Source organism: Anolis carolinensis, chromosome 3, assembly GCF_035594765.1.
Source record: "Anolis carolinensis isolate JA03-04 chromosome 3, rAnoCar3.1.pri, whole genome shotgun sequence".
In the NCBI taxonomy this organism is placed as follows: domain Eukaryota; kingdom Metazoa; phylum Chordata; class Lepidosauria; order Squamata; family Dactyloidae; genus Anolis; species Anolis carolinensis.
In genome coordinates this window covers 55863192-55888923 of record NC_085843.1, presented here as the reverse complement: position 1 = coordinate 55888923, position 25732 = coordinate 55863192, and the positions used below count along the sequence as shown (strand labels likewise).

Genomic DNA, 25732 nt, shown 5'->3' with positions numbered 1-25732 from the left:
TTGACTTCCTTTGCGATAGCCTTAAATTCCTCCATTAAAAATAGAGAGGCTGGGATTGGAGGAAATGCTCAGTGAAAGCCAAGGCTCTGCTTATAATAAAGCCTTCTTGGGACCACATTTATATCCCAATCCCTGGCGATGGCTCTATAGGAGTCTGACAGCTGCTGTGGCATGTCATACAGCACGCTGGACCTGGAAGCCCCTACAGCCTGCTTCTTTCAAGTTGGCGGGGGAACCTCAAACCATCCCAGGCAAGAAGACGTGGATTCCCCTAACATCCGTTCAAAGTAGCTACAGATTTCTCCATCAGCAAAATATCCGTGTTGGATACAAGCAGAGAAGGTATGTTCCTTCTGGTCCTAATATCTGACTCAGAATTGAAATCATATTGTTAATAACTCGCTTTTCACCAGTTTTATTTTGTGCTCATTCTTCTGTGTACTCAAAAAAATTGATTCAGAGAACGAATCATAAGTGTGGGCCATTATATCTAAGCCATTACACACACACAGGCTTGATCATCTCAAGAATCAGCCAACAGGATTCAGGGATCATTCTTCTGCTTTAGGATAATGGGAAGCCTAAAGATCTGAAACTGGTAGCATGAGCTTTTGTAGACAAAATAGATGGAAGTAGCCTAAGTTGATGAAAGCTTATGCTAGCAACCTATTTCTCTCAAAGGTGCTACAAAATCACTTTGCATACCATTCAGTGGAGCTTGTACAGAAGTGGTGCACAGAACTGCAGATTTAATGGTCTGAATGTTTGTGAAAAATGATAAGGTAAAAAGAATTCCATGGCAATTTAAACTATATGTATCTATATCTATATCTATCTATCTCACTATAACAGGGAAATGTAGTAGAGATAGAGTGACAGCTTTAAACAACTAAGTGCTTTGCAATAGGTATTAGAAAATTCACACATCAGTATTTACAAATGAATTTGCATTCAGCATGTGGTGCTGACACTGTACTATTAACAAGCCTTATTTCTTGCTCATAATGCAAATTAGATATGCTCATTTCTTCTGTTACCTCTTCTGCCTCTAAATAAATTGATTATCTGTATTCTTCTGGTAGGGAAGGGAAGAACAAGCAAGGAGTGTGTATTCAAAATACCACAAAGATAATGCTGATGAATCTAAACCTCTGTAAATTAACAAAAGGAAGTAAATTATATAAAGAAATGTGTAATTCAGCTCTCTCTGAATTAAATGTTTTGGTTAATTACAAGATTAAAATAAAATTCAGAAGCTCTATGAACTTTCTGCCCAAATACATAATAGAACAAAGTACACAACAGTAATATTTTACAAGAATTGATGGCTGACATGGAGAAACAGTTATCACTTGACACTATCTGAAATGCAGGTAACAATAACTGATAACTGATATGCAGCATCATGTAGGAACTGATAGCATATGTAAATTGCAATTCAGTTTGTAATACATTCTGTTAGCCATATTCATGTGTTCAAACAACTACACATCCCTACATTTACAAAGAAGATGTCACATTTCAGTCCTGAAATTAAGATTTTACATTTTAAATTTCAGGGCAAAATTCTTAATTTAGAATTTTTTTTTCTAAATTTTGAGTCAATTTTACAGGTTTTGCATAAATTAGTTAAAATTTTCCATTTGAAAAATGCTCATCTATATTAGGAGAACTCCGATAGATAAATGGCACTGAAACAAAGTAACTCCTCTACATTTTATAAGTAAACAATATTAAATGGCTGAACAAATAAATCAAACATGGGCTTGAGTTTTGTCCTTTTTGGAGCTCTTTTCTTTGTAACAAAATTGCTTCATTTTCTCTCTTTATTCTAACAACTGATTCATATTTTTCTTGTCTGTGAATTGGTGTGTATTTATCTGCTCTTGAATAACAATGTAATTATCTGCATTTTTACTGAAATATAAACCCCACTTGGGTTTATCTACACTATAGAATTAATGCAATGTGACACCACTTTAATTGCCATGGCACAGTTCAATGAAATCCTGGGACTTGCAGTTTAGTTAGGCACCATTTCTCTTTGGCAGAGAAGACTAAAGACCTTGTCAATCTACATTTCCCATGATTCCATATCATTGAACCATGTCATTTAAACTGCATAAACTCTACTCTGAGTTTAGTGAGATTCATTCTTGCTTGAGTGTATATAGGAGTTCAGTCTAACAGCACAATTTTTATATATATATATATATATATATATATATATATATATATATATATATATATATATATTCAGAAATAAGGCTTTACAATGCTGGGACTCTACTATATGTCTGCTGTCCATTCGTATCTCCAGGACTTGCAAGCAGATGACAAGAGAGCCAACATGGTGAGGTGGCTAAAGCAGGGAGAGACCAAGTGCATCCCTGGACCACATTGGGCCCCAAAAGCCATTCTTATAGTCTTCATCACTTGGTCCCCTGAACAACTCTTTTTTTCTGATGGAAAAGATTACTTGTCCCTCTTGGAAACTTCCCAGAGAGATGGTTCATCCTTTAAACAGGCTTCATGGCCTGTCTACATTTTTAACATCCTAAAATGGTCGTAAGGGTCAAATGCAGAGGGTGGGGAGGGAACAGACCTATCCAAGTTGCTTTGAGCCTTTTGGAAGAAGGACAAGGTGTAAATCTAATGAATAATATAAACACATGTGACTTGAAACCCTTTAATGAAGGTAATTTATATGGGTTAACTTGAGGTTATTTAAGGAATACAATTTATATTGGTGATATGCATGAAAGCTGGCATGTTAATCCACAGCCCCAACATCAGCAAACCAGAGGCACACTCTCCCAAAAGGCATTTTCTTATTCTCTCTCTCTCTCTCTCTCTCTCTCTCTCTCTCTCTCTCTCTCTCTGCATCACACTTCAAAATGGCAGTTTGAATTAATAATACAAAATGCTTGTAATATTATCACTTCCCTCTGACTTTATTGATGGTAATGGGCATTCCTGTCAGCTCCTGCCCTCCTTAGATCATTTAACCAGTGATCTCTCTAGCCCAATGGTTCTCAGGCTTTGGTTCTCCATATTTTTTGAGCTTCACTCCATAAAATCCCAGCCAGTATAGACAATTCTCTGAAATTCTAGGAGTTGAAGTTCCAAACTTCTGGAAGACCAAAGGATGAGAACTACTGTTCTAACCAAACATGAGATTGTCAACTATGAGTCATCTACACTGTAGGATGAATGCAGTTGTACATGCTCCAGGTATCACAGTGGGTTATACAGCTGAGCTGCTGAACCTGCTGACTGAAAGATTGGTGGTACGAATCTGGGGAGCAGGGTGAGCTCCCGCTGTTAGCCCCAGTTTCTGCCAACCTAGCAGTTCGAAAACATGGAAATGTGAGTAGATCAATAGGTACTGCGCCAGCAGGAAGATAACGGTACTCCATGCAGTCATGCCGGCCACATGACCTTGGAGGTGTCTACGGACCAAATGCCGGCTCTTCAGCTTAGAAATGGAGATGAGCACAAACCCCCAGAATTGGACTTAATGTCAGGGGAAGACCTTTACCTTTACCTACATGGAAGTTGTAATTTGGTGATGCACCAGCATTCTCTGGCAAAGAAGGCTAAACTACAACTCCCACAATTCCAAAGCATTGAGCCATGGCAGTTAAAATGGTGTCAGACTGGTGTAGATGCGCCCTAAATCACTGATGACTTTCTGAGGAACATTTGCAATCTCATGGGTCGTCTGTTGTCCATTATGCCAACCCAGTCCAGAACTGTGTTATTTACAGAAATCAAGGGAACTTCTTACCTACATTCATAGCTAACAATAATGACAATCCAACTGTGTTTATGATGCCGAGATTCCTCAACAATTTAGTTGCTACATTTTGTTTTCTGGTTTTGGATTCTTCTTGCCTCTTTCCTGGCTTCAAAGCCTGAGCTAGATTGGTGGCATGGCAGGAGGAATAGGCAAACACCTGTAAGGCAGTCAAAAGCAAGACTCCCTTCTTTCCTTTTCTTGGATGGAACTACATTTTCCATTCCTTCCCTTATTCAGAGCTGTTAGCACACTGTGCTGAGAGTTCCCCTGGAGAAATGCAAACTATTCGGAAGAACAGAGAAAGTCTGTCCTCCAGGACTGGACAAACGTATAGCAACTGCGATGTAATATTATCCCAAATAATAGCAAAACTGTAAACACGATAACATGATACAATTGTTATAGAAAACTACAGTGACATTACAAAAGGAAATTATGATATTATGGAGAAAGCAATGTAACATGAATATTGTTAACCCATTGCTGCATATATATGCTATTGCTCAGAACAAAACAGAAGGCATAATTCTATTATATTTATTATACTAGATTTTCCATAAGCCTTTCTTTTGAGTAAGATTTTTAAAGGACAAGTATGAGAAATATTTCATAGAGATTTCATAAAAATCCATATTCATTAACCAGCAAATTTATCTCTTTCCTAAACCATTTTCCCCATCACCCCAGGGGTGCCATCAACTCATCATCTGTTTCAACCTTGTTTTTTTAACAGGTTTTTTTCTCATTACGTTTTTCTTTCCTTGTGTGTGCATGCAAGGCACATGTTGCATTATAAATAGAAAGTACCAGTTCCCTGAGTCAGAAACTTCACATTGTTGCTGTGTCTTTAGAAACTTATGGTACCCCTGGAGTTTTTTGGCAAGATAGGTTCAAAAGAGTTTTCCTTTGCCATTCTCTGAGGCTGAGGAAGTGTGGCTTGCCCAAGTTAACCCAGTGGGTTTGATGGCTGAATGGGAATTCAAACACTGGTCTCCATAATCATGGTTAAAGGTTCAGCCTACTGCACCACTCTGGTGAATGTCGCATCATGCATTCCAAAAGACCCTTGAAGTAAGATTATATATGTGCTTTTCTTCTTTGAGTCTGAAATGCAATATGAATATCTCTCTGAGTCGAGATATTTATTTTGTGGCTTACCACAAAGGAACTACTATTTGTTACTCACAAGTGCATGAAGTAAAGCCCTTACAGGCATTCTGTAAGACACACAACTTTGGAGCTGATGTGAACAGTATGCATAGCTCTTCTTGCCACTTTTTATCACACAGATCTTAAAAGGATTCTGAATACTGACAGATTTCTTGCGCCACCTTTAGATTTTCCACTCCCTATTAACTTCATCCTCTATGATAGCATTCACACATGTAAACATGTAAGTAGAACCTCATGGGAAAATAAGAGAGCTAGGGATAGATATGCTTTGGGAAGTGGTGGTCAGGGAAATGGTTAGAGACCAACCTACATTCCCTATTCCAAAGTACCCTCACATCCAGTCAAAGCTGCCTTTCTTGTTATTTTATTTTTCACTACAAAGTAATCAAGGGACTCTTCCATCCCATGTGGACATCCACACATTACTAGACTGCATTCTTCACCACTGACGGTCTTATTTTCCCTACCCTTGCTGTAGACATGTCACTCACATTTTTTCCACATTTCCTATTTTATGAAAACCACTTTACTCTGAACCAAAAGAAGGCCAAGATTTTAAAATCTGCAGATTGTTTTTAAACTAAAATAGAAAAAGGAAATATGTGAAAAGGGTTGTACCTAACAGTAAACAATTGAAGATAGCTGCCCCAGACAACTAATTTTGCTTGTTATTATATGAAAGCAGATAGATATATATTTCATTCATTATTGTTCTGTTTTGATCACCAAGGCAGGAACAATTGTCTCTGCTAGCACACAATGAGCAGAAATGCAGCACATAATTTAACAAGATCCTTTGATGGACAAGTTGCTGTTCTATCAACTTTGATAATATATCGTTTATCCTTGTGAAGCCTTGCTACCAGTGTCACATCATCATCAACACTCTCTATTGCAAACAGAAAATAATAATGATTGTTTTTTGTGTGTGTCAGGCGCGACTTGAGAAACTACAAGTCGCTTCTGGTGTGAGAGAATTGGCTGTCTGCAAGGATGTTGCCCAGGGGATGTCCTGATGTTTTGATATTTTTACCATCCTTGTGGGAGGCTTCTCTCATGTCCCCACATAGGTAGCTGAAGCTGACAGATGGAGTTCATCCAAGCTCTCCCCAGATTCGAACTAGCAACCTTCAGGTCAGCAACTCAACCTTCAAGTCAGCAGTCCTGCTGGCAGAAGGTTTTACCGATAACCCATTGTGCCACTGGGGGCTCCTATAATGATGATAATGGTAATACTATGTAGCAAAATGTGAAAAAAAATCAATTCCTGGTTTGAAAGTGTTATTCCTGTTTAATTGTGTAGTACTTACTTTGAAAGTAGTTTTTGTGGCTGCCACAAACTATGTTGAATTGGTTGAGACTTGGTGAGATGTTCATTGAAAAACTATAGCAAAATGTGCTGCAGGATTACAAAGTTTTTGCAGTTTAATAAACCTTTTCTATGTTTTTTATGATAGAACCAATTAAGAATTGACATTTATAACCCAGAAATAAAAAATGTGTTACATAGTGTAATCGTTGTTGTTCTTGATATATGCAAAAGGTCATGTGTATGTATATGTATATCCTTTCCACAGCCAATACCACTATGCAAGTTAATAAGTTCTGTCAGGCATTAAACTTTGATTGGTTGAATTTTCCAGAAGTTGCAAGGAAAAGCCTGCCCCTGCCCCACCCATTCTCCACCATCCCTTACCCTTCTTGACTGAAGAAAACTCAGAGGGCACTGACTAAGCAAAGGGCATCCCAGCCTCACACATCCAGCGAAGGCTAGATAGTGTTCTTTAGCTGAAAGTGGATTTGATGAACAGTGCCTGTCTCCTGACACTTGAAAAGATCAGTGCTAAAAACTAGCAAAGCAGCATGCCTGCAGGAACAAGTTGGAAAAACAGATCATGGAGAAAGGCTGAGAATGGAGGGGGGAAATGTACAAAATGACAACCTCCCCCACCCCCCAAAAAAGTGATGAGGATAGGGGTGAGAAAAAAGTGTGTGACACGCCATATGTGAAGAACAGGAGGGAAGAGAAAAGCAGAAAGATGGAAAATGAAAAGAAGTACAAAGTGCAGAATAGAAAATGCTAAGGCTCCTTACTAACATGCAGGAGCAACTCCAAGAAAGAAAAAGAGATTCACGTGAGTAAAAATGCCATTTAGAACATCATGCGCTATTTCCGCTATCCATGTCTCTAGTATACAAGTAACGCTATGTTTTTGCAGTGTCTGGGAAGGAAAAAAACCCCCACCTTATCTCCTTTATGCAGTTTTCAACCTCTCTTGTTCATTTAGAAATAATTATTACAAACAGAAAAGTAGATTGGGAAAGAGAGGGTGAAAGTATTATGGCTAAAAATACAGAGGGAAACTTCTGTGTTCAACAGAATAACTGGTGTGCTTTTATTTTCCTTAAAGACAGTAACATTAACTATCAACAATCTGAAGGAATAATCTGAGCTTCTTCTCAGCCATGATTTCAATGTCTATCAAAAGCAGCGGAGCCAAAGATAGGAATTGTTTATGAAATGAAAAATCCTTTCCAAAACAGAGAATGAATGTAAGGCAAAACTTGACATATACTGACTGTCTTTTTCTTCCTCTTGAGTCCATTGTTATATACTTTGGAGAGTTATTCCTTGACAGATAATACTTTTCAAACGCAAGAAAGAATTTCCTGCCTTATCTTTATGAACTCTGCCATATCCATTTTTTAATCTCAATCAGTAATTCTCATTTTTGTTTCTTTTGTTCTGCCTATATTTTTGTGTTGGTTAGTGGTTACATTTTAAATAGAATTTTAATAACACAACTACAAGGACTGATAGCCACTGGAGATACTCTGTGCTGGTTTTTAAACAATGTCTACTCATTTGTGGATGAACATTTGGTTTTTCCATCTTGCAAAGGGTTGACACTGTCAGTACAATCCTACACATTTCTACTTTTTTGTGTGTCAGGAACGATTTGAGAAGCTGGAAGTCACTTCTGGTGTGAGAGAATTGGCCGTCTGCAAGGATGTTGCCCAAGAAAAGCCCAAATGTTTGATGTTTTACCAGGCTTCTCTCATGTCCCCGCATGGGGAGCTAGAGCTGACAGAGGGAACTCACTGCTCTCCTCAAATTCGAACCACCGACCTGTTAGTCAGCAGTCCTACTGGCACAAAAGTTTAACCCATTGCACCACCAGTAACTAATTAAGTAACTTAATTGAGTGTTGTAACACTTACACCAAAGTGAGTGGGTACAGAATTATGACCTCTGCACTGCCAAGAAAAAAATATATAGAATTGCACAGGTCATTATATGGACATACTACTGTGGCATTGTCCCATCAAATAGCCTTCTCCTGATGACTATATTATGCTGTTGATGGTGATGTTGAAGTTTGCGTCCATACCCTTCTCAACTTAGAAAAGGCTGTGAACATTCTCTTGGGACTTGGAAGTTAAACCCGTGTTCTCTTTTGATTGCAAACTAAAGACTGCACTACTCTACTCCTAGCATCTAGGAATCCACAGCCTGCTCAAGGCTTTATTTATATTAAAGTAGCCTTACTTTATGCAGTGCAACTTCGAAGAAAGTGTGCACAGAAGTCAAGCAAGAGTAGTTGTAAGTGGAAGCAAGTCAGTGGTCTAGCTAAGATAAGGCATACTTTCCAACTGTCCTGATTTGGTGGAGATAGACTTCATTAATCCTCTGTCATATCTTTTCGTGTGCTTTTAAACTGTGTCTCCTTCACCAGTGTCCCCCCCTTCAGTCTCAGCTTATTTCAACTGCTGCAAACTGACTTCAATGTGTAAAAATAGTTTGGACTCAACTAACTTGGGGGTGAAAAGCCAGAATCTTGCCCTTCCCAGTAGATTCAGGAAAAAGTAAACAGCTGCAGCATCACCTAGTTTGTCTGTTTTTCCTCAGTGATAACTTTTGCATCTTGCCCATACTCTGTTGCTAGATTACACACATGCCAGTTTTCATCTGTCAAGTTTTAGAGTGTATGAAGAAGGATGTTCTTTACTTAACTAAACTTTACGAGTGTTGATATTTGCTTAATAACAATTGGAGGTATTATTCAGTACCCATAAACTGCTGATGAATAGAGAAGTGAGAGAAGCTAAATGCTGACATCATTAACACAGCTTTTGGATAAAACTGAAAGGAAAACATTGTCAAAGCGTGAAAATCAATTGCCTGATTATAGTCATTGTATGCTATAAGTTTATTTGGGCATTAATACTCAAGGGAAGCTTAATACCTGAAGGTAATTGAAACAGTTCATTAAAATTGACCCGAAACATTAATTATAACCATGTTCCACACCCAGCAGGTCATGGTAGTATATTTAGTCTTCCAGAAACATTTGTGTGAGGTATATTACATGAAGACATGGTCACCTCAAGCAGAGCGGGGAACTGAACTCATGTCTTTCTGGTTCTGTACCCTGAAACCATGGCAAGTATTGCACGAGATGTATCAGATCATCTTTTGCTTAATGCACAAATATCCTGGATTGCATTGGCAGCTACACAATTGCTGTCTCTCCTCCATCTCTCCCTCAGAGATGTTAAATAACAGTCAGAAGTAAAGAAAAAGCTATCAGCCCGGCTAGAGATGCATTTTAGGTGCGCTTCATAGAAAGTCAATAAAAGCTAAAACTAAGCAATCTTACCTACCTTCACCTCTCTGGATTTTGCTAGGCTGGCAGAATTCCTAAGCATTTAGTGTTCAAAATGGCAAAAGCTATGGTCACTGGGGAACTATGCAAAGTATTCTTACTGTAACAAGTATCACATTATTTTTACCACTTGTAGTTTATTCTATCTTTGCGCATTGCCCTTGGGAATGTCAGTACTGTGTTGGAAGGAATTTGAAGCATACCAGAATACGCAGTTGTTTCTCCTCCAGTTCCTTTCTCTTTGGCCTGTAGGTGCATTTTATGCACACACATACACTTCTCTGTTCTTTTTTCCTTTGTCTTGTTATTGTCCACAAGGGATAATTGTGGTATAATTGGATGTCATGGGTGAAGCATTGGGAGGAAGGATATTCCCAAGAAGGATGAGAGAGCAAACTTTATAGAACCAGCAGGTGCTAAAAAGAATGAGAAGAAACTTGTGTAACCTTTCCTCACAAACCTGCACCTCCTTCATATGAAAATAAAATCTACATTTGAAAGCCCTCAAATTGACAAATATTCCTTTGTTATTAATTGGTAAGGGACACTAGCACACTACAAAACATAGCTTTCTGCTGCTCTCAAAAAATCCTCTAGTTCAGTGGTTCCCAACCTTTGGGCCTCCAGGTGTTTTGGAGCTTAGCAGCTGTAAGGAACTGTGGGAGTTGAATTCCAAAACATCTGGAGGCCCAAAGGTTGGGAACCACTGCTCTAGCTGAATGCTGGATTAAGCTCATTGTCTAATAGACCAGAGGTGTGCCAGAGGTAAATCAAGAATAACTACTTCGGTAGATCATTGGTTGTTACCAGCTGTTATCAGCTGTTAGGATTTCTGGGAGTTGAAGACCAAAACATCTGGGAACCCACAGGTTGAGAACCACTGCCTTAAAGGTTAAAAAAATTAATTTGACATAAGCTTTAGTGGACCAAATGCGCATTCACCAAATGCATCTTGTGACGTGAGCAGGAGTCCATGAACACTGATGCCAAATAGAACTTGTTAGTCTTTAACGATTTTTTTTTAAATTCCCAGTTGTTTAGCAAGAGTAGCCATATTTTCTAGTTTCCATCTAAAACAAATTGTTAGGATTCCTGATCTGCAGTAGCTTAGATGTAGAGTCCTTTATCTGAAGTAAGCAAAGACAAGGTTATCCCCATTTCAGACTTGAGAATGTGGGGCCAGTAAACAGAAGGAGTGTGGCTACATATGCACAACCTTCTTCCCCTGACAAGAATTAATACATCCTGGTTAGATTTAACATCTGAAAAGGGATACTGTCTTTAACATGCACATAGATTCCTCAATTGTCTCCTACCTTGCCAAAAATGTATATAATGTCTTCTTGAAGGCAATATTACACTGTACTTTGGCTGCCAGGTTTCATCTAGTTTGCTGCCTGCAGTTCCCACTCACCTCCTTGAAATGTATTGGTTCTAAAAAGCACAATCCCCCCTTGAATTTCAGAAAACTAAGCTGTCGTCCTGTTTCCACTTCACTAAAAACTATGCTAACATTTTCTAATCTCTCTCTAAATTCATCTGTATTATTTGACTGTCCTCAAGGATGTATCCAACACCTCCAAATTTAGTACAGGCCACAAGAGTTACATGCCAGTTAACTCTGCTTTGAAGTCTCTGATAAAGATACTAAGTAAAACTAAGCTCAACACCAATCTGGGCTGGAGGCTTATAACTCACACCTAAGGTCATCATCAGCCTCTTAACATTATCCTTTGGATACAGTTTGTCAGCTGGTTTCGCAGTTCATTTGATAGCATTCATAAACATGGAAGTAGGGATTTAAGCGGTGCATGGAAATTATGTTTTGGGAGTATGTCTCCCAGAATGCTGGTTGTGTAGGGTTGTCAGATGCTAGGGGTTAGCCCTGAGTCTCCAATTTTCATGTGTCATCGTTAGGCAGAACACAAAGGTGCACATTCTCTATTTTTGGGTGGTGCAGCTCTGAGCAAGAGGAAAAGGCTGTGTGCAAATCTTCAGCTCAGCTAAAGATGTTTGGAGGGTAGGTAGCCTTCCATCTACTGTATTATGTAGCCACCATTCAGATAGAAACAAGTAAACCAAAGTAAATATTCCTAATTCTATCTTCCTAAGCAAATGAGAAGAAACACCACCTTCATCCACATTTAATCCTGCTTTCCATATATTTATTTAGTTATATATTTACAACATTTATATCCCGCTCTTCTCACCCCAAAGGGGACTCAGAGCAGGTTACAGGTTATATGTACATACAATATATTATATTATTAACATAGCACAATATTAGTATCATACATTACTATATTGTACTATACCACTATACGGCAATATTATTATATATATTACATGTAATATATATAATTATTATATTATTAAATTGTATTATTATTAGAATTATATTGTATTATAATATTATGATCTACCTTATATGTACATACAATATATTATATTATTAGTATAGCACAATATTAGCATTGTATATTACTATATTGTACTAGACCACTATACTGCAATATTATTAGTAATATTACATGTAATATATAAAACATAATTATTATATTGTATTATTTTTATTGTATCATATTACATTATAATATTATTAGCAATATTATATGTATATACAATATATTAACATGCAAATGTGAGTAGATAAATAGTTACCGCTCCGGCAGGAAGGTAATGGAGCTCCATGCAGTCATGCCAGCCACATGACCTTGGAAGAGTCTACGGACAACGCCGGCTCTTGGCTTAAAAATGGAAATGAGCACCAACCCCTAGAAGCGGACACAACTAGACTAAACCTTTACCTTTACCTTACAATATATTATATCATTAGTATATAATTATTATTGCATCATTGTGTCCTAACAGTAGTCTCTTGTTACACAACCAAGATAATCAGATGTTGCATTCTGCCTTTTAGAGGAAATCATAATTTGCTATGCTCTACACTCAAAGGCATTGCTGTTACCTATAAGGCATAGATTGTTTTTTTGAAATTCTTTGGTGCATTCCATCATTCATTGTATGTTTGCCATATGAACCCTTGTACCTCAACAAATTCCTCCTCTCCTCCAAATAAAAGGAGCAGCAAACATCACTGCCATTGAGCAAAACAAGCCAGTTTGTTTATGTGGCTTGCTCTGGGAACAACAACACCTTTGTCTTGTTCCTTTTCTGCACTTGGAGCACATAATGGTATAACCATTAGGAGGTGGTGACTCAAGGCAGCTCTTGTCCCTCCCTTAAGGCAGACACTTTCCCCGACAAGAGGAAGCCAGTCTCTTGGGATACCTCTTGGTGCCTCAGGAAGGTCATTTCTTTTGAACTGCAGCTGGTGAATATTTCCTTAAAAAGAACAAGATCAGCACAGTTGTATGTGTAGTGTGAGCTTTCAGGTCTCTGTTGATTTGTGGTGACTCCATGAGTTTTCTTAGGCAAGGAATACTCAGAAGTGGTTTTTAGCAATTAATTCCTCTGATATATAGCCTACAGCACCTAGTATTCATCGGTGGCCTCCCATCCAAGTACCAACTAGAGCTGAGCTTCCAAGATCAGACGGGGTCTGGGACCTTTAGGCTATTTAGGATGTATGTATTTGTAGTGTCAGACTCATTTGTAGGTTTCATTCTCTGCTTTCTCCACTTCCATGTCTTTATTTTGCTACCCATTCTTTCCTACTTTTGCTCTGCCCCCCTTTTTTTGGCTGAGTCTCTTTGGTTTGTCCTTTCCCCATTGCCCTCTTACATTTATCTTGTTATCTGTCTTCTCTTCCTGTTTTTCCTTTTTCTGCTTTTGCTTCCTTTTTTCCCATTTCACTTTCTCTTCCTCTTTGTTTAGCTAATTCTCCCTGCTTTTTCTGATCTGCCTCCTTCAGCATTAATTTTCTTATTTTAATAGCTCGAATTCTTAGTCATTCTTTATCCTCCAAAATATAACTAAGCTAGCATTTATTTAGAAACAGAAGACATCTTAGAACAATGATAGAAACTGACTATTCAAATATATGATCAGTTAGATTTTTTTTAACAAAGGGTGCAGTTAAATTTGTACTAATGTAATTAATTGTCTTACATTGGAATTTCATCACAAATACAATTACAGAATTACATTTTTAAATAAACAAGAAACTGCTGAAGATTCAACAAATTTTTTTACAATACTCAGTTGGCTCTTTATGTCTAGGATTTTTGCCAAACTACATCTTAATCTTTACAAAACCCTTTCTTGAGTTTTGTTAGTCTCTCAGAATGGGGAAATTAGCCTTCAGATCAAACCATACGTAAAAAAAAACTAGTTCCAGTGAGATGAAATGTATTAGAAGTTTTTGAGGTTGACAAACCTTCTCCACCCTGTTTCTAAATATAATAATCAATTTTATTGAAAAAAGTACTGATTTTTATTTTTAAAATCTATATTTTGTAAAGTTGCAGCAACACTTGTAATCTATGTGAAGTAAAGACCAAGGGGGGGAAAGGGAGTGAACAATAAAATCATGAATAATAATATAACAATAATTTTATTTATTACCCACCTCTCCTTTGGCTTGAGGTGGGGTGCAATATAATCAGATAAAAGCATATATTAAAACATACACATATTAAAATACATGATACAAAAGGTAAAACACAATAAACATAGAATGTGATTTTTAAATTCATAGTTAAAACTGACTGGGTAGGCCTGCAGGAAGAGATAGGTCTTTAGATGTGTTTTAAATTCCAACAGTTCATTTAGCTGTCAGATCTTTTCTGGCAGGTCATTCCACAATTGTGAGGCAGCTGATGAAAAGGTCCTCTGGTTGACCGATTGGCCGTAGGTTCTGGCTGATTGGAGTAGCCGCCCCCTCAAAAGACCTCAATGGCCTAAGGGGCGATTAGGGCAGGAGAATGAGAGCCTGTAGGTAACCTGGACCCATATAGGGCTTTAAAGGTCAAATCCAACATTTTGTACTTAGCCAAAAGCTAATTGGCAACTAGTAGAGCGACTTCCATATAAGTGTAATATGCTTGCTCCTGGATGTTCCTGCAGCTAGTCTGGCTGAAGTGTTTTGAACTAATTAGGGTTTCCAAACTTGGTACAGAGGCAGCCCAATGTAAGGTGCATGGCAAAAGTCCATGTACCACCACCATCTTTAGGCCCTCCAGTTTTAGAAAGGGGTGCAGCTGGTGTATCAGCCTAAGCTGGTAGTAAGCACTCCTGACTGTCATATCTACCTGGGCTGACACTTGGAGAGATGGATCCAGGAGCATTCCCAAGTTGCGAACGCAATCTTTCAGGGGAAATATAGCCCCATCCAGAACTTGATGAGACACCTCCAACCCTAGATTAGGACCCTTCATGGCAAGCACCTCTGTCTTATCTGGATTCAGTTTCAGTGGCATGTTTTAATTTTTATTATTGTAAAGCTTTTAATATATGATCTCAAGTTACACTTAAAAGACAATTATCATAAACATAGAATAAGTGGTAAGGTTTTAAGGTTCAGTACCACATAGGCACGGCCAGCTGCCTGGATCTTTAGTGTAAGGTTTGTAGTGAGTAATGACTAAGTACCTGTACAACATGGTACCAGAGCTTTAGATAATGCACCATTAACATAGAATGCTTCTCTGGAAATGCAGATCACTTTTATAGCATCAAAAAGGTATTGTTATATAACTTTTGGTGTGGCATGCATGGTGACTGGCTGGGTGCTCTGGGAGCCCTTGAAGTGCCAGTCGCTGTGGCGATCGAGAGAAGCGATAGCTCTCACCTTTCCAAGCCTATAGGTACCGAACCAACAGTCAAGCGAAGTGCCTCTCCTCAAGGGAGACACTTCAAAGACCCAGATGAGGTGCCGTAGGCCGGCAGCCAGCACATTCCTGGCATAGAGTCCACCAGATGACGCAGGGCTACTTCTGGTAGGGCTCCATGCTGGCAGTGTGCCGGCAGCACAGAGACACGGAGCCCTAAGGAGTCAGGTATACACCCGACTCCTCATAGAAGAAGCCAGGGATGATGGGGGAGGAAGCTGAGAACAATGGAGAAACATCATGGAAGGGATCCCACAACAAACCACAATCAGAGGATGAAGCAGTACACTACCCCACGGTTTTCCCTGCTGTTCTCTGGATTCTTTGCCTCCATGTGATAAAGTCTCTAGTAAACTGTATCTGTACATTCCAATGAATAATTTCCTTATTCAAAACAGAAAGAGTATCTTAGCTCCTCCCTTACTCAGTGAGTTTTTCAGTGTTTGTATATCAGTTTGAGTTACATTGGTCACAGAATTATTTTATTTTCTTCTCTTACAGAGGTCTGGAGAATTCTGAGGGGAGATTCTTGCTTTTCTTATTTATATGTGATCCATTTTTAGTACACATAGGAAAGGATAAAAGATACTGATATCAAGGCACAAAAATCTAATTTTCCAGTCTCAGTTTTAACACAGGTTGGATCCAGACTTTACATGAGTTCTGAAGTAACTGTGTATTGGAAACAATGGCTTTGCATCAAAATACGTTTAATATATATTGTACATTACATACGTTTTAAACCATGCCAATAAGTAAACTTTCAGCCACTTTTCTTGTGGAATACAAAATGGTGGTAGCTGTCAAAGTCTTCTATTTATATCACTGCTGATCCAATTTTAGCTAGCCCTTCAAGTTAAAAAAAAAAAAAGGGGGGGAGGGGGAAGGAAATGGTAAAGGATTCTTGATTCCTCTGAAGGCAAAGAATGAAGCCTGTATACAAAGGTAATCATTATCTGAGACAGAAACTTACATGGATGGGATGGCCAGCCCACCTCATCAGCGAGGTCTTTTAAACTCCTTCCCTATTGTTTGCTTGTCAGGATCGCTGCTTTGTCTGCAGCTAAGAGTAATGGAGCACCATGGCTGCCTCTTATTCGATCTGTACTATGGCACAAGTAAAAGAAAATTACAACCATGCATGAAAAAAAGAAGGGAAAGCCTTCCTCCTAAAAGAAAACAGCAAAAGGATTTTGCAGCTGGTGGTCAAAAAGAAGAGTGCCACAAGCACCTGAATGGCAACATCCAGATGTGAAGACTCCCACTTTCCTCTGAATTTCTTTCATTCGCTCACCATTGTGTCCTGTGCCATTGCTGCTCACATATAATTTGGCTATTTGGAAGAAGAAAATAGTTTTAGCCTAGTTAGGTTAGACTAAATGAGGTCAAAACACATTTAATTCATGGTAGATTAGCTATCCATCCATTCAAACAATGCCTACCAAGGGGTTAGGCATGTGAGTGGTCCCAAGAGTAGCTACTGAGGTCTTGCGATCTCCACACTTGAATGTATAAGATCTGCTTTCAGTAATATTTTAAGTATTATTATTTTTAAAGAAATCCAAGCTTTAGATTGCAATCCTGCCCCCACTGTCATGGAAATAAACAGGCTGCATTACAATCAGTGGGTCTTAGAAGGCATGTCTTAAATAGCTAAAGATAAAGGTTTTCTCTGACACTAAGTCTAGTTGTGTCCAGCTCTAGAGATTAGTGCTCATCTCCATTTCTAAGCTGAAGAGCCGGCATTGTCCGTAGACACCTCCAAGGTCAGGTGGCTGGCATGACTGCATGGAGCACTGCTACCTTCCCGCCAGAGCAGTACCTATTGATCTACACACATTTGTACGTTTTTGAACTGCTAGGTTGGCAGAAGCTGGGGCTAACAGTGGGAGTTCACCCTGCTTCCCCGGATTCGAACGACCGACCTTTCAGTCAGCAAGTTCAGGAGCTCAGCGGTTTAACCCATTGCGCCACTGGGGGGCTCCTATATACACTAATTAATCCATGGCAATACCATTAACCAAAAGGTGTATTTCCCTACTCTCTACTTCACCTTGGTCATCCCAGTTTGCCATACTGTAGCAGAGTAACAGAATGGCAAAGTACAACATACTTTGTAACAGCTTTGAAGCTTTCTTAATATCCTTTCATTTGCAAGTGAAATACAGTTGTTAGACCAGTTCCATTCAATGTGGTGACCTGCAGACTAGTGCTAGTTCATGCGCCATTGGCTGCTTTGAATGTGATTTTCCTGCTTCTTGGCAGGGAGTTGGACTGGATGGCCCCCGAGGTCTCTTCCAACTCTATGATTTTATTATTCTAATCCAAAGACAGTTTCATGGAAATTTTGCAAGTATGGTAACAATATGGACACCAAGCCCAACAACACCAAGCCCTCATGCAGCTGAGAATGCCACTCTCCACATCAGATAGCTTGAGAAGTTAATAGGAATTATGTCTTTTTCACCATAACTCTTTCTTTGTCTCTTTTTTCCAGACACTGCTCTCCCCATTGAGTAAAAATGGGTGACTGGAGCTTTTTGGGAGAATTCCTGGAGGAAGTCCATAAGCATTCTACTGTGGTGGGGAAAGTCTGGCTGACTGTGCTCTTCATCTTCCGGATGCTTGTCCTGGGCACAGCTGCCGAGTCCTCCTGGGGCGACGAACAGTCAGACTTCATGTGCGATAGCCGGCAACCTGGTTGTGAGAATGTCTGCTATGACCAAGCCTTCCCCATCTCCCATGTCAGGTATTGGGTCCTTCAGATTATCTTTGTCTCCACTCCTTCCCTGCTGTACATGGGACATGCAATGCACACAGTGCGCATGGAGGAAAAGAGGAAACTTAAGGAAGCCAAGGAAGGTTCAAAGGCAATCCAGAGCAAGAGTGACGTTTTTCATCAACAGGAGTATCCACCGCCAGAGAAGGCTGAGCTGTCCTGCTGGGATGATTCAAATGGGAGAATCATTCTGCAAGGCACTTTGCTGAACACGTATGTCTGTAGTATTTTAATCCGTACTGGTATGGAAGTAGCCTTCATTGTGGGGCAGTACATGCTGTATGGAATCTTCCTGGAAACCCTCTATGTATGCAATCGGCAACCATGCCCTCATCCAGTCAACTGCTACGTTTCTCGGCCAACAGAGAAGAACATCTTTATTGTTTTCATGCTCGCTGTGGCAGCACTCTCTCTTTTCTTAAGCCTGGCTGAACTATATCATTTGGCATGGAAAAAAGTCAAGCAGAGGTTCTCCCGCTCTTGCAAGAACAGCCCTAGCTCAAATAATGGGATACTGGAGGCAGAATCCCAAGGGAAAAAAATGGCACAGAGCTGCACCCCTCCTCCAGATTTTAACCAGTGTTTGGCCAACCCTGGTGGAAAGTATATCAGCCCGTTCAGCAACAAAATGGCTTCCCAGCAGAACACTGCTAATTTTGCAACAGAGAGAGTTCAGAGCCAAGATGATATCATTGGGGAAGGCCCATTTATCCAAGTTAACTATACACAGAACCCTGAGGTCAGGAATAATTCTGCACCCGGCTTGCTCTCAAATGGCTACTTGCCTGACAAACGCAGGCTTAGTAAAACCAGCCATGCCAGCAGTAAGGCCAGATCCGATGACCTATCTGTGTGAATTGCTTTTAATGGGAGCAAGATCAAGAGAAGATGCCAAATACCTGCAGTTGAGCTTTTGATATTTTGCCAATCTGAGCTCCATTCAGCCATCTACTCTAACTCATTTTTAAGGGAATGGCATTTCTATCCTGAAATACTAAGAAGACTATGAAAAGCTTATTTTAAAGCTTGTCATGCTGTGAGCCCAATATTGTTCAGAAAGGAGACCAATCAGTTTCAAGATTAATTCAGCTACTGTATGGCAGTCTGATTCACAGCACACCGTAACACTGCATATTTCAACCAATATCATGATTATGATTTCTCCAAAGAACCCTGGGGTTTGTAGTTTTTTGACAGAGCTAGCAAGCCTATAATCCCAAACTTTCATCAACTGAAATTCTCATGAATTCTTGAACTTTTACAGTGACAGCTTTACAAACCATAACTCTTTGTTGCTTAGGAGGTGTCATTGATACTTTAGCAATGAGGCTGGTTCTCATTTAACTTTCTGGTGTGATGCTAATGGGATATACTTTGGCTACTCCTCTTTCGGAATTGTTTTCATCTTTTTTTTACAGAACCCCAGGGGACAGCTTTCTCCTTCCTATGACAACAAACTCAACTTGTCTTGCCTTCTCTTTATTTCTTTGTTGGACTCCACATACTACTACATACTACTATACAAGCATATCATACGTATTCCAAGTAAATGTGCAATGATTTTTACTTGAATTTTTAAAATATATTTGTTTATCTGTCTATAACTATACAGTACTTTAAAATAACGTTATAGTACTAGTGAAACACTGGCTCAATAAGATGACAACTGAAAGTATTTTAATTAGAATGGTCTCAAACAACATATTCAGTCAGTTGAAGCAATGGTCTAAATCAGTGGTTTTCAACCTGTGGGTCCCCAGGTGTTTTGGCCTACAACTCCCAGGAATTCCAACCAGTTTACCAGCTGTTAGGATTTCTGGGGGTTGAAGGCCAAAGCATCTGGGGACCCACAGACTGAGAACCACTGGTCTGTGTAACATAAGCAGAGTAACACAACAGGTTACTGGATTTCAATTGGCTTTTCCACTTGTGTAAGTAGCAGCAAATTTGTTCTTGTGGTTCATGTTTACAATAATTATATGGATGAGTGTACTAACCAATCATGCAACTGAAAACTGCATGAAATTGGTCTCTTGAATATAGTTCACAACCAAGTGTCCACAAGTGCAACTTCATTCATACAAATGGAACAGAACTATGGAATACTGGCCAGAATTTCCAGTGGACAGCAATATTCTCAGGAGAAGCATGAACAAGGTTGTGTATGAAAGCACAGTTAGTTTGTATACATGTTGTATTCTTTAACCCATTCTTAATTTGCATGTTTGTAATGTTGGATATAAAGAAACTAAACATTTAGAGCATAGGTTCCCAAACTTATTTGGCCTACCGCCCCCTTTCCAGAAAATATATTACTCAGCGCCCTGGAAATTATTTTTTTTAAATTTTAATAGCAATTAAACAGAAAGATATATGTACCTGTAGCCATCACCACTGCCCTGAATTGCTGCAGCGCCCACCAGGGGGCAGTAACAGCCACTTTGGGAATCACTGATTTAGTACAAAAAAGGGGTGGTGGTTTTGGAGGACCAGCTTCTACTCGGTTCTAAAAGACTGACTACTCTCTGTGCTCAGCTGGTTAGCTAAGCAAGAAATTGAGGGAGAAACCTGCAGAAATGGAGGTATCAAAAACTGTCATCAATTGGTAACTTGAGGAGCATTCACAAGAGCATTATTTAGGAGATAAGGCCCTTACTCAAGCAACTCTCTAGTTAGTCGAGGTCCAGTACAACAACCTCAATCCTCCTGTGATTACTTAACTGCTATGCTGTTATATTTTTCCTAATTCTGTGGAGTGGTATTGAAGTTGAAAGTACTTCTCTTCAGGTATCATACCTCATGGATGCCAGTGCCTGATATGCTTCTTCTTACTGTTGGAAACCAAAGGCTCCAAAGGACTGAAACACAATATGTACTTCTAAAGGGTTCCATGCCTGGCAAATTCAGCTCGGTTTTGCCCTCACATGAACTTTCAATATGGGAATATTATCGTGTGATAGTACACCAGGCATGATGACCGCCACTTCTTCCCAAAGAAACCTGTTAACGCTCATGTTCTATTTCTTTTTTGCCACCACACAGTTCAGATTAGATGCCTAAGTGGTGGCAAATACCACTGAAGTTATCTCGCAAACCACTCATATGACACAGGGATAGGTTGAGGAGTAATCACAGAACTGACAAGAGAAAATGTATTTGGTCTTCCAGTTTTAGGAAGTTCCAATGCCCAGATGGAAATGTGCTCATTGCTCGTTCCAAAAATGTGTTTTATATAATGTTATATGTGGTGTAGACAAAGGAAACAGGTGCCCTTAATATTCTAAAGAGCTACCTTTAATTTCCTTGCTCCCCACTTCCTTTCAGGAGCAAGGAAAATAATACACTCATTATTTGTGGTAAACAGGTGAAAGAAGGAATACATTGAATTGCATGATTCCTTTCTTTATGGCCCTCACATTTTCCATAATGCAGGCACCAATGGGAAAATGCATGCTCTATTTTCAAGATGTTTCAAATAATGTACTGTGTTTCAAATAATGTTACTGTTGTCCTAATTAAAGTTTGGACTATTATTGTCTCTCATTTGCATATCAGTTCCCAATCTTGCCAAGAGAAGGAAAGTCAATCCACATTGTAGGCTATACACACTGAAATAACTGCAGTCCTTGGCATTAGCCTTTGAGATGATAGGGGGGTATAGATTACCTTTGAGGAAATTCCAGAAGGAATTTCATATCAATCTTTGACAGCAAAGACAACTTAGTGTCCATCTGCCACTTTAAAAGCAAATAAACTGAGTATGACATATGTTTCCATGGCCAAATCTCACAACTTCTTTGTCTGTTCCCATCATGCATCCTAAGAACATTTTGAACTTCTAAAATTACAAGTAATAGCATGCCCAATAATATTGCAAACCCTTCAGTGTTTCACTGATGAAAACCTAGAAAACACATAGAGAAGCAACATTAACATGTGGTCAATGTGGCAAAAGATTTGAATGAGGAAGAACAGACAAATTATAAGAGGTTGCAACAGTTTGTTTTTCCCAGAGTCTTCAGAGAAAGGAAAGATTCCTCTCCTCTTGTCAGGACTGTTTATTTGACTGCAAACTTCATGCATGCTGAACTCATCTTGAAGCAACTGAAGCAAACTGAGAAGTGGAGGAGATAAGAGAAGAAGAAAGGAAGGAGCTAGGACATTTTTCAAAGCAGTGGAACAATAAAAGATTACTGTATATACTTGAGTATGAGCCAACCCGAATATAAGCCCAGGCACCTAATTTTACCATAAAAAAACTGGGAAAACTTATTGACTTGAGTATAAGCCAAGGGTGAGAAATGCAGCAGCTACTGGTAGATTTCAAAAATAAAAATAAAAATAGATACCAATATAATTACATTAATTGAGGCATCAGTAGGTTAAATTATTTTGAATATTTATATTAAACTGTAATTTAAGATAAGACTGTCCCACTCTAATTAAATAATTATTCTAACCTTCTTCAATGTAAATGTGCTTACGTATTCTCCAGTAATAATAAATTAAAATAATAAATGTAATAAGAGTAAAATAATAAATGTAATAACAATAGAATAATAAATGTAATAATAATAATAATATCAGAGTAAAATAATAAATCTAATAATAAATAGAGTAAAATAATAAATGTAATAGTAACAATAATAATAGAGAAAAATAATAAATGTACCGTATATAATCGAATATAAGCCAGCCAGGACATTCACATGAATATAAGCCTATGAGGGGCTTTTTCAGCACTAAAAGGCCTGAAAACTTGGCTTATACTCAAGTATATATGGTAACCACAATTGCCCCTGCCAAATCAGAAAAGCTGGATAAAGTTGCCAGATGTCAAGATGGCAATGAAGTCTTGGGGACTACTGTGTTTCCATAGAAAGTGTGACAAATATCAGGCTGAGCATTGCAGGAAGCAAAACGAAACCTTCCACTTTAATATAGATTAAAACTTTGGTTCTTTTCTTCTCTTTTCCACCTATGTTCTCCCTTTGTCTAGCTGTATTGCTGGAAACTGAGTTCAAGTGCAAAAGGAGTTTGGACTCAAGTTAGGAAGTGAGAGGAGGCGGCAGAATCTTGCCCTTCCCAGTAGAATGCAGCAAAAGTAAACTGCCGAAGTCTAGCTTAGCTTGTGTATTCTTCCTCATGATTAACCTTTGCCATCTTGATCATATTCAAATGTTACTTAACCACATTTGTCCTGGTTTCCATTTGTGAAATGTTGGTGGAAATGTAGGTGAGGTGCTTTAAAGTTAAGGTGGGCAACTGAATTGCAATGGACCATTATTTTATTTATTGCTGACACTGGTGATAAAATGAAGTTAAAACAAAACTCTCTAGTTTTCATTTGTGAAATGTTGGGTTTTTTCAGGTTTTTTCAACTTCACATTCAGCAATTTTTCCCATCTGAGAGATGTCTATAAATACGAATGAAATTCTATCAACACATTTTGGTGTGTTTTGTGATGATGTGTGCATGACATCCTGGTGATATTTCATAAAATATAGTTAAATTTGGGAGGTATTGTGGAGTACAGGTTGCACTTTCATCATCTCCATTAAAATAAAGCCTATGAAGCCATCTCCACTCTTTCTGGTGTAACACAAAGGGTTGTGCAACACTGATGCACCAAAAATATGGAAAACAAATTGAAATTTTCAACAAATCTTTGTACAGCTACATTTTGAAAAAACCGAAATAAATAAATAAAACCTAGACAATTATCTTTGCTGGAGATAGAAACCTCAAAGAGTTAAGTAGCAGTCCATAATTCCTTTTTGTTTAGGATTCCTCCTGTTGTGGCAAATTGTGATATCTTCAAATCCAGGATTTTCAATGATAGCCATACTGGCAATGCAGCAAAACAAAATTCAAAATCCACTTAACTTTCTAAGGTTTCTGGAACCCTTTTATCCAAATTGCCTTCATGCCCCAATCAGTTCCAGTTCATTTCTGAACCCCTTCTTGTTCAGCTTCTATGAAAGCATAATGATTCACCCCGTGACATCCCACAGGCCAGTTCTTGTGACATCACAAAGACTCTCCAGCCCAGCCTCATATTTTGCTCCTAGCAGTGTATAAGATCTAGGCCATACAAGGTCAAATAGCTGGGACTCTTTGTTTAACAGGGAAACCTCTCCTTATTCTCCCTTCAAGTCTTATAGAAGCTTAAGCCAATATCTCAGAGATGAGAAGCATGAGAAGATCATTTAGCCACAGGAATCCCTGAAATATTATGCAAATATTTGTCAAATGAAATTTGGCTAGTGATCTTCCCCAGCAAGGACGAAGGGACTTCCTACTCCTTCGTTATGTCAGTGAAAAAAAGATACTGAAACTCCTTGCCTCATCGGGAAAACTGCAGGATGAAGTGAAGAATATTACTTTCAAGAATAAAACTAGAGACTCGCTCTTCCCTTTTTCATCTCCCCACTTCACTTTGGGTGTGTATCCTGGGAATACTGCTCTCTTCTATTTTTTATGTCACTAAGAGTGAAATGCTTAAAAATTATTAGAGAGTAACTATCTAACCCCAACATAACCAAGTTTCCATCTAATTAAATATCTCTCCAGTTTTTGCAGTGCACTCAGGAACGATTTGGGAATTGCTGTTTGTCCATGACGGAGGGACTAAAAGTCACAAGTGTGATGCGTCTGCTCCATCTGGGCTGGTATATCTAGGTTAGGATCACTTGACGGCAGTTTTTTGTTTAGCTTAGCTCTGCATCTCATTTGTTGCACCCATGCCTCTTGCTCTCTCCATGGCTAGGGCAAGCTGTTATACACTCAGCACTCCCCATTCACTGTGGCTAGGGGCACAGAACCACATAAAAGTGGAGAAACCAGGGGGAAAATGCTTTTAACCCTGAGAAACATCATTCTAGGACAGTGGTTCTCAACCTGTGGCGTCTCCAGGTGTTTTAGCCTACAACTTCTGGAAATCCCTGGCAGTTTATCAGCTGTTAGGATTTCTGGGAGTTGAAGGTTAAAACATCTGGGGACCCACAGGTTGAGAACCACTGCATTAGGAATATCTAGGTCCTCAAGTGCCAGAAGTGAACTATAGAATTGTACTGGAAGACCTACAAATGTCTAGAGAATGGTTATTCCCAGGAATCTCTAGCTCCTCCAGCATGACTTCATGACCAATATCCAATGGAAGTTTACTACAGAGTTGTGCTGAAGACCTAGAGATTCTTAGAGACAGAAAATAATCAAATTTGTGAATACGAAATCTGAAAAAGTAAAAAATGTGGAGACCCTTTGGAGAAGTATAGCCACTCCCAAAATCTCGTACTTCTCACAAATTAATTTGCTCAGTGTTTCAAATGTGCTCTGATAAGGGTCATGGTGGACATCATCAACTGAGTAGCCTCTCCAACCTGATATCCTCTAGATATGTTTGGACATCCACGCCCATCATCCCCAGACAGTAGGGCCATTGATGGAGATCAGGAGCAAGTAGAAAGCTGAAAACAGCCTGGGGAAAACAGCTGATGCACACAACACATTCAT

At 39.0% G+C, this 25732-nt stretch overlaps 1 protein-coding gene across 2 annotated transcripts; it reads left to right on the top strand.

Annotated features, from left to right (window-relative positions):
* The first annotated feature begins 103 nt into the window (after positions 1 to 103).
* On the top strand, positions 104 to 21749 carry gja5 (gap junction protein alpha 5). Of its 2 annotated transcripts, none has more exons than XM_008107689.3 (2): positions 104 to 342; positions 17935 to 21749. In XM_008107689.3, exon 2 carries the CDS (start codon positions 17960 to 17962, stop codon positions 19070 to 19072), a length of 1113 nt encoding a protein of 370 aa, XP_008105896.1. In that variant the 5' UTR covers positions 104 to 342; positions 17935 to 17959; the 3' UTR covers positions 19073 to 21749. The 2 variants fall into 2 exon arrangements, with proteins under 2 accessions (XP_008105896.1, XP_003219136.1); XM_003219088.4 differs by lacking the exon at positions 104 to 342 and adding an exon at positions 6672 to 7110.
* Positions 21750 to 25732: the final 3983 nt, after the last annotated feature.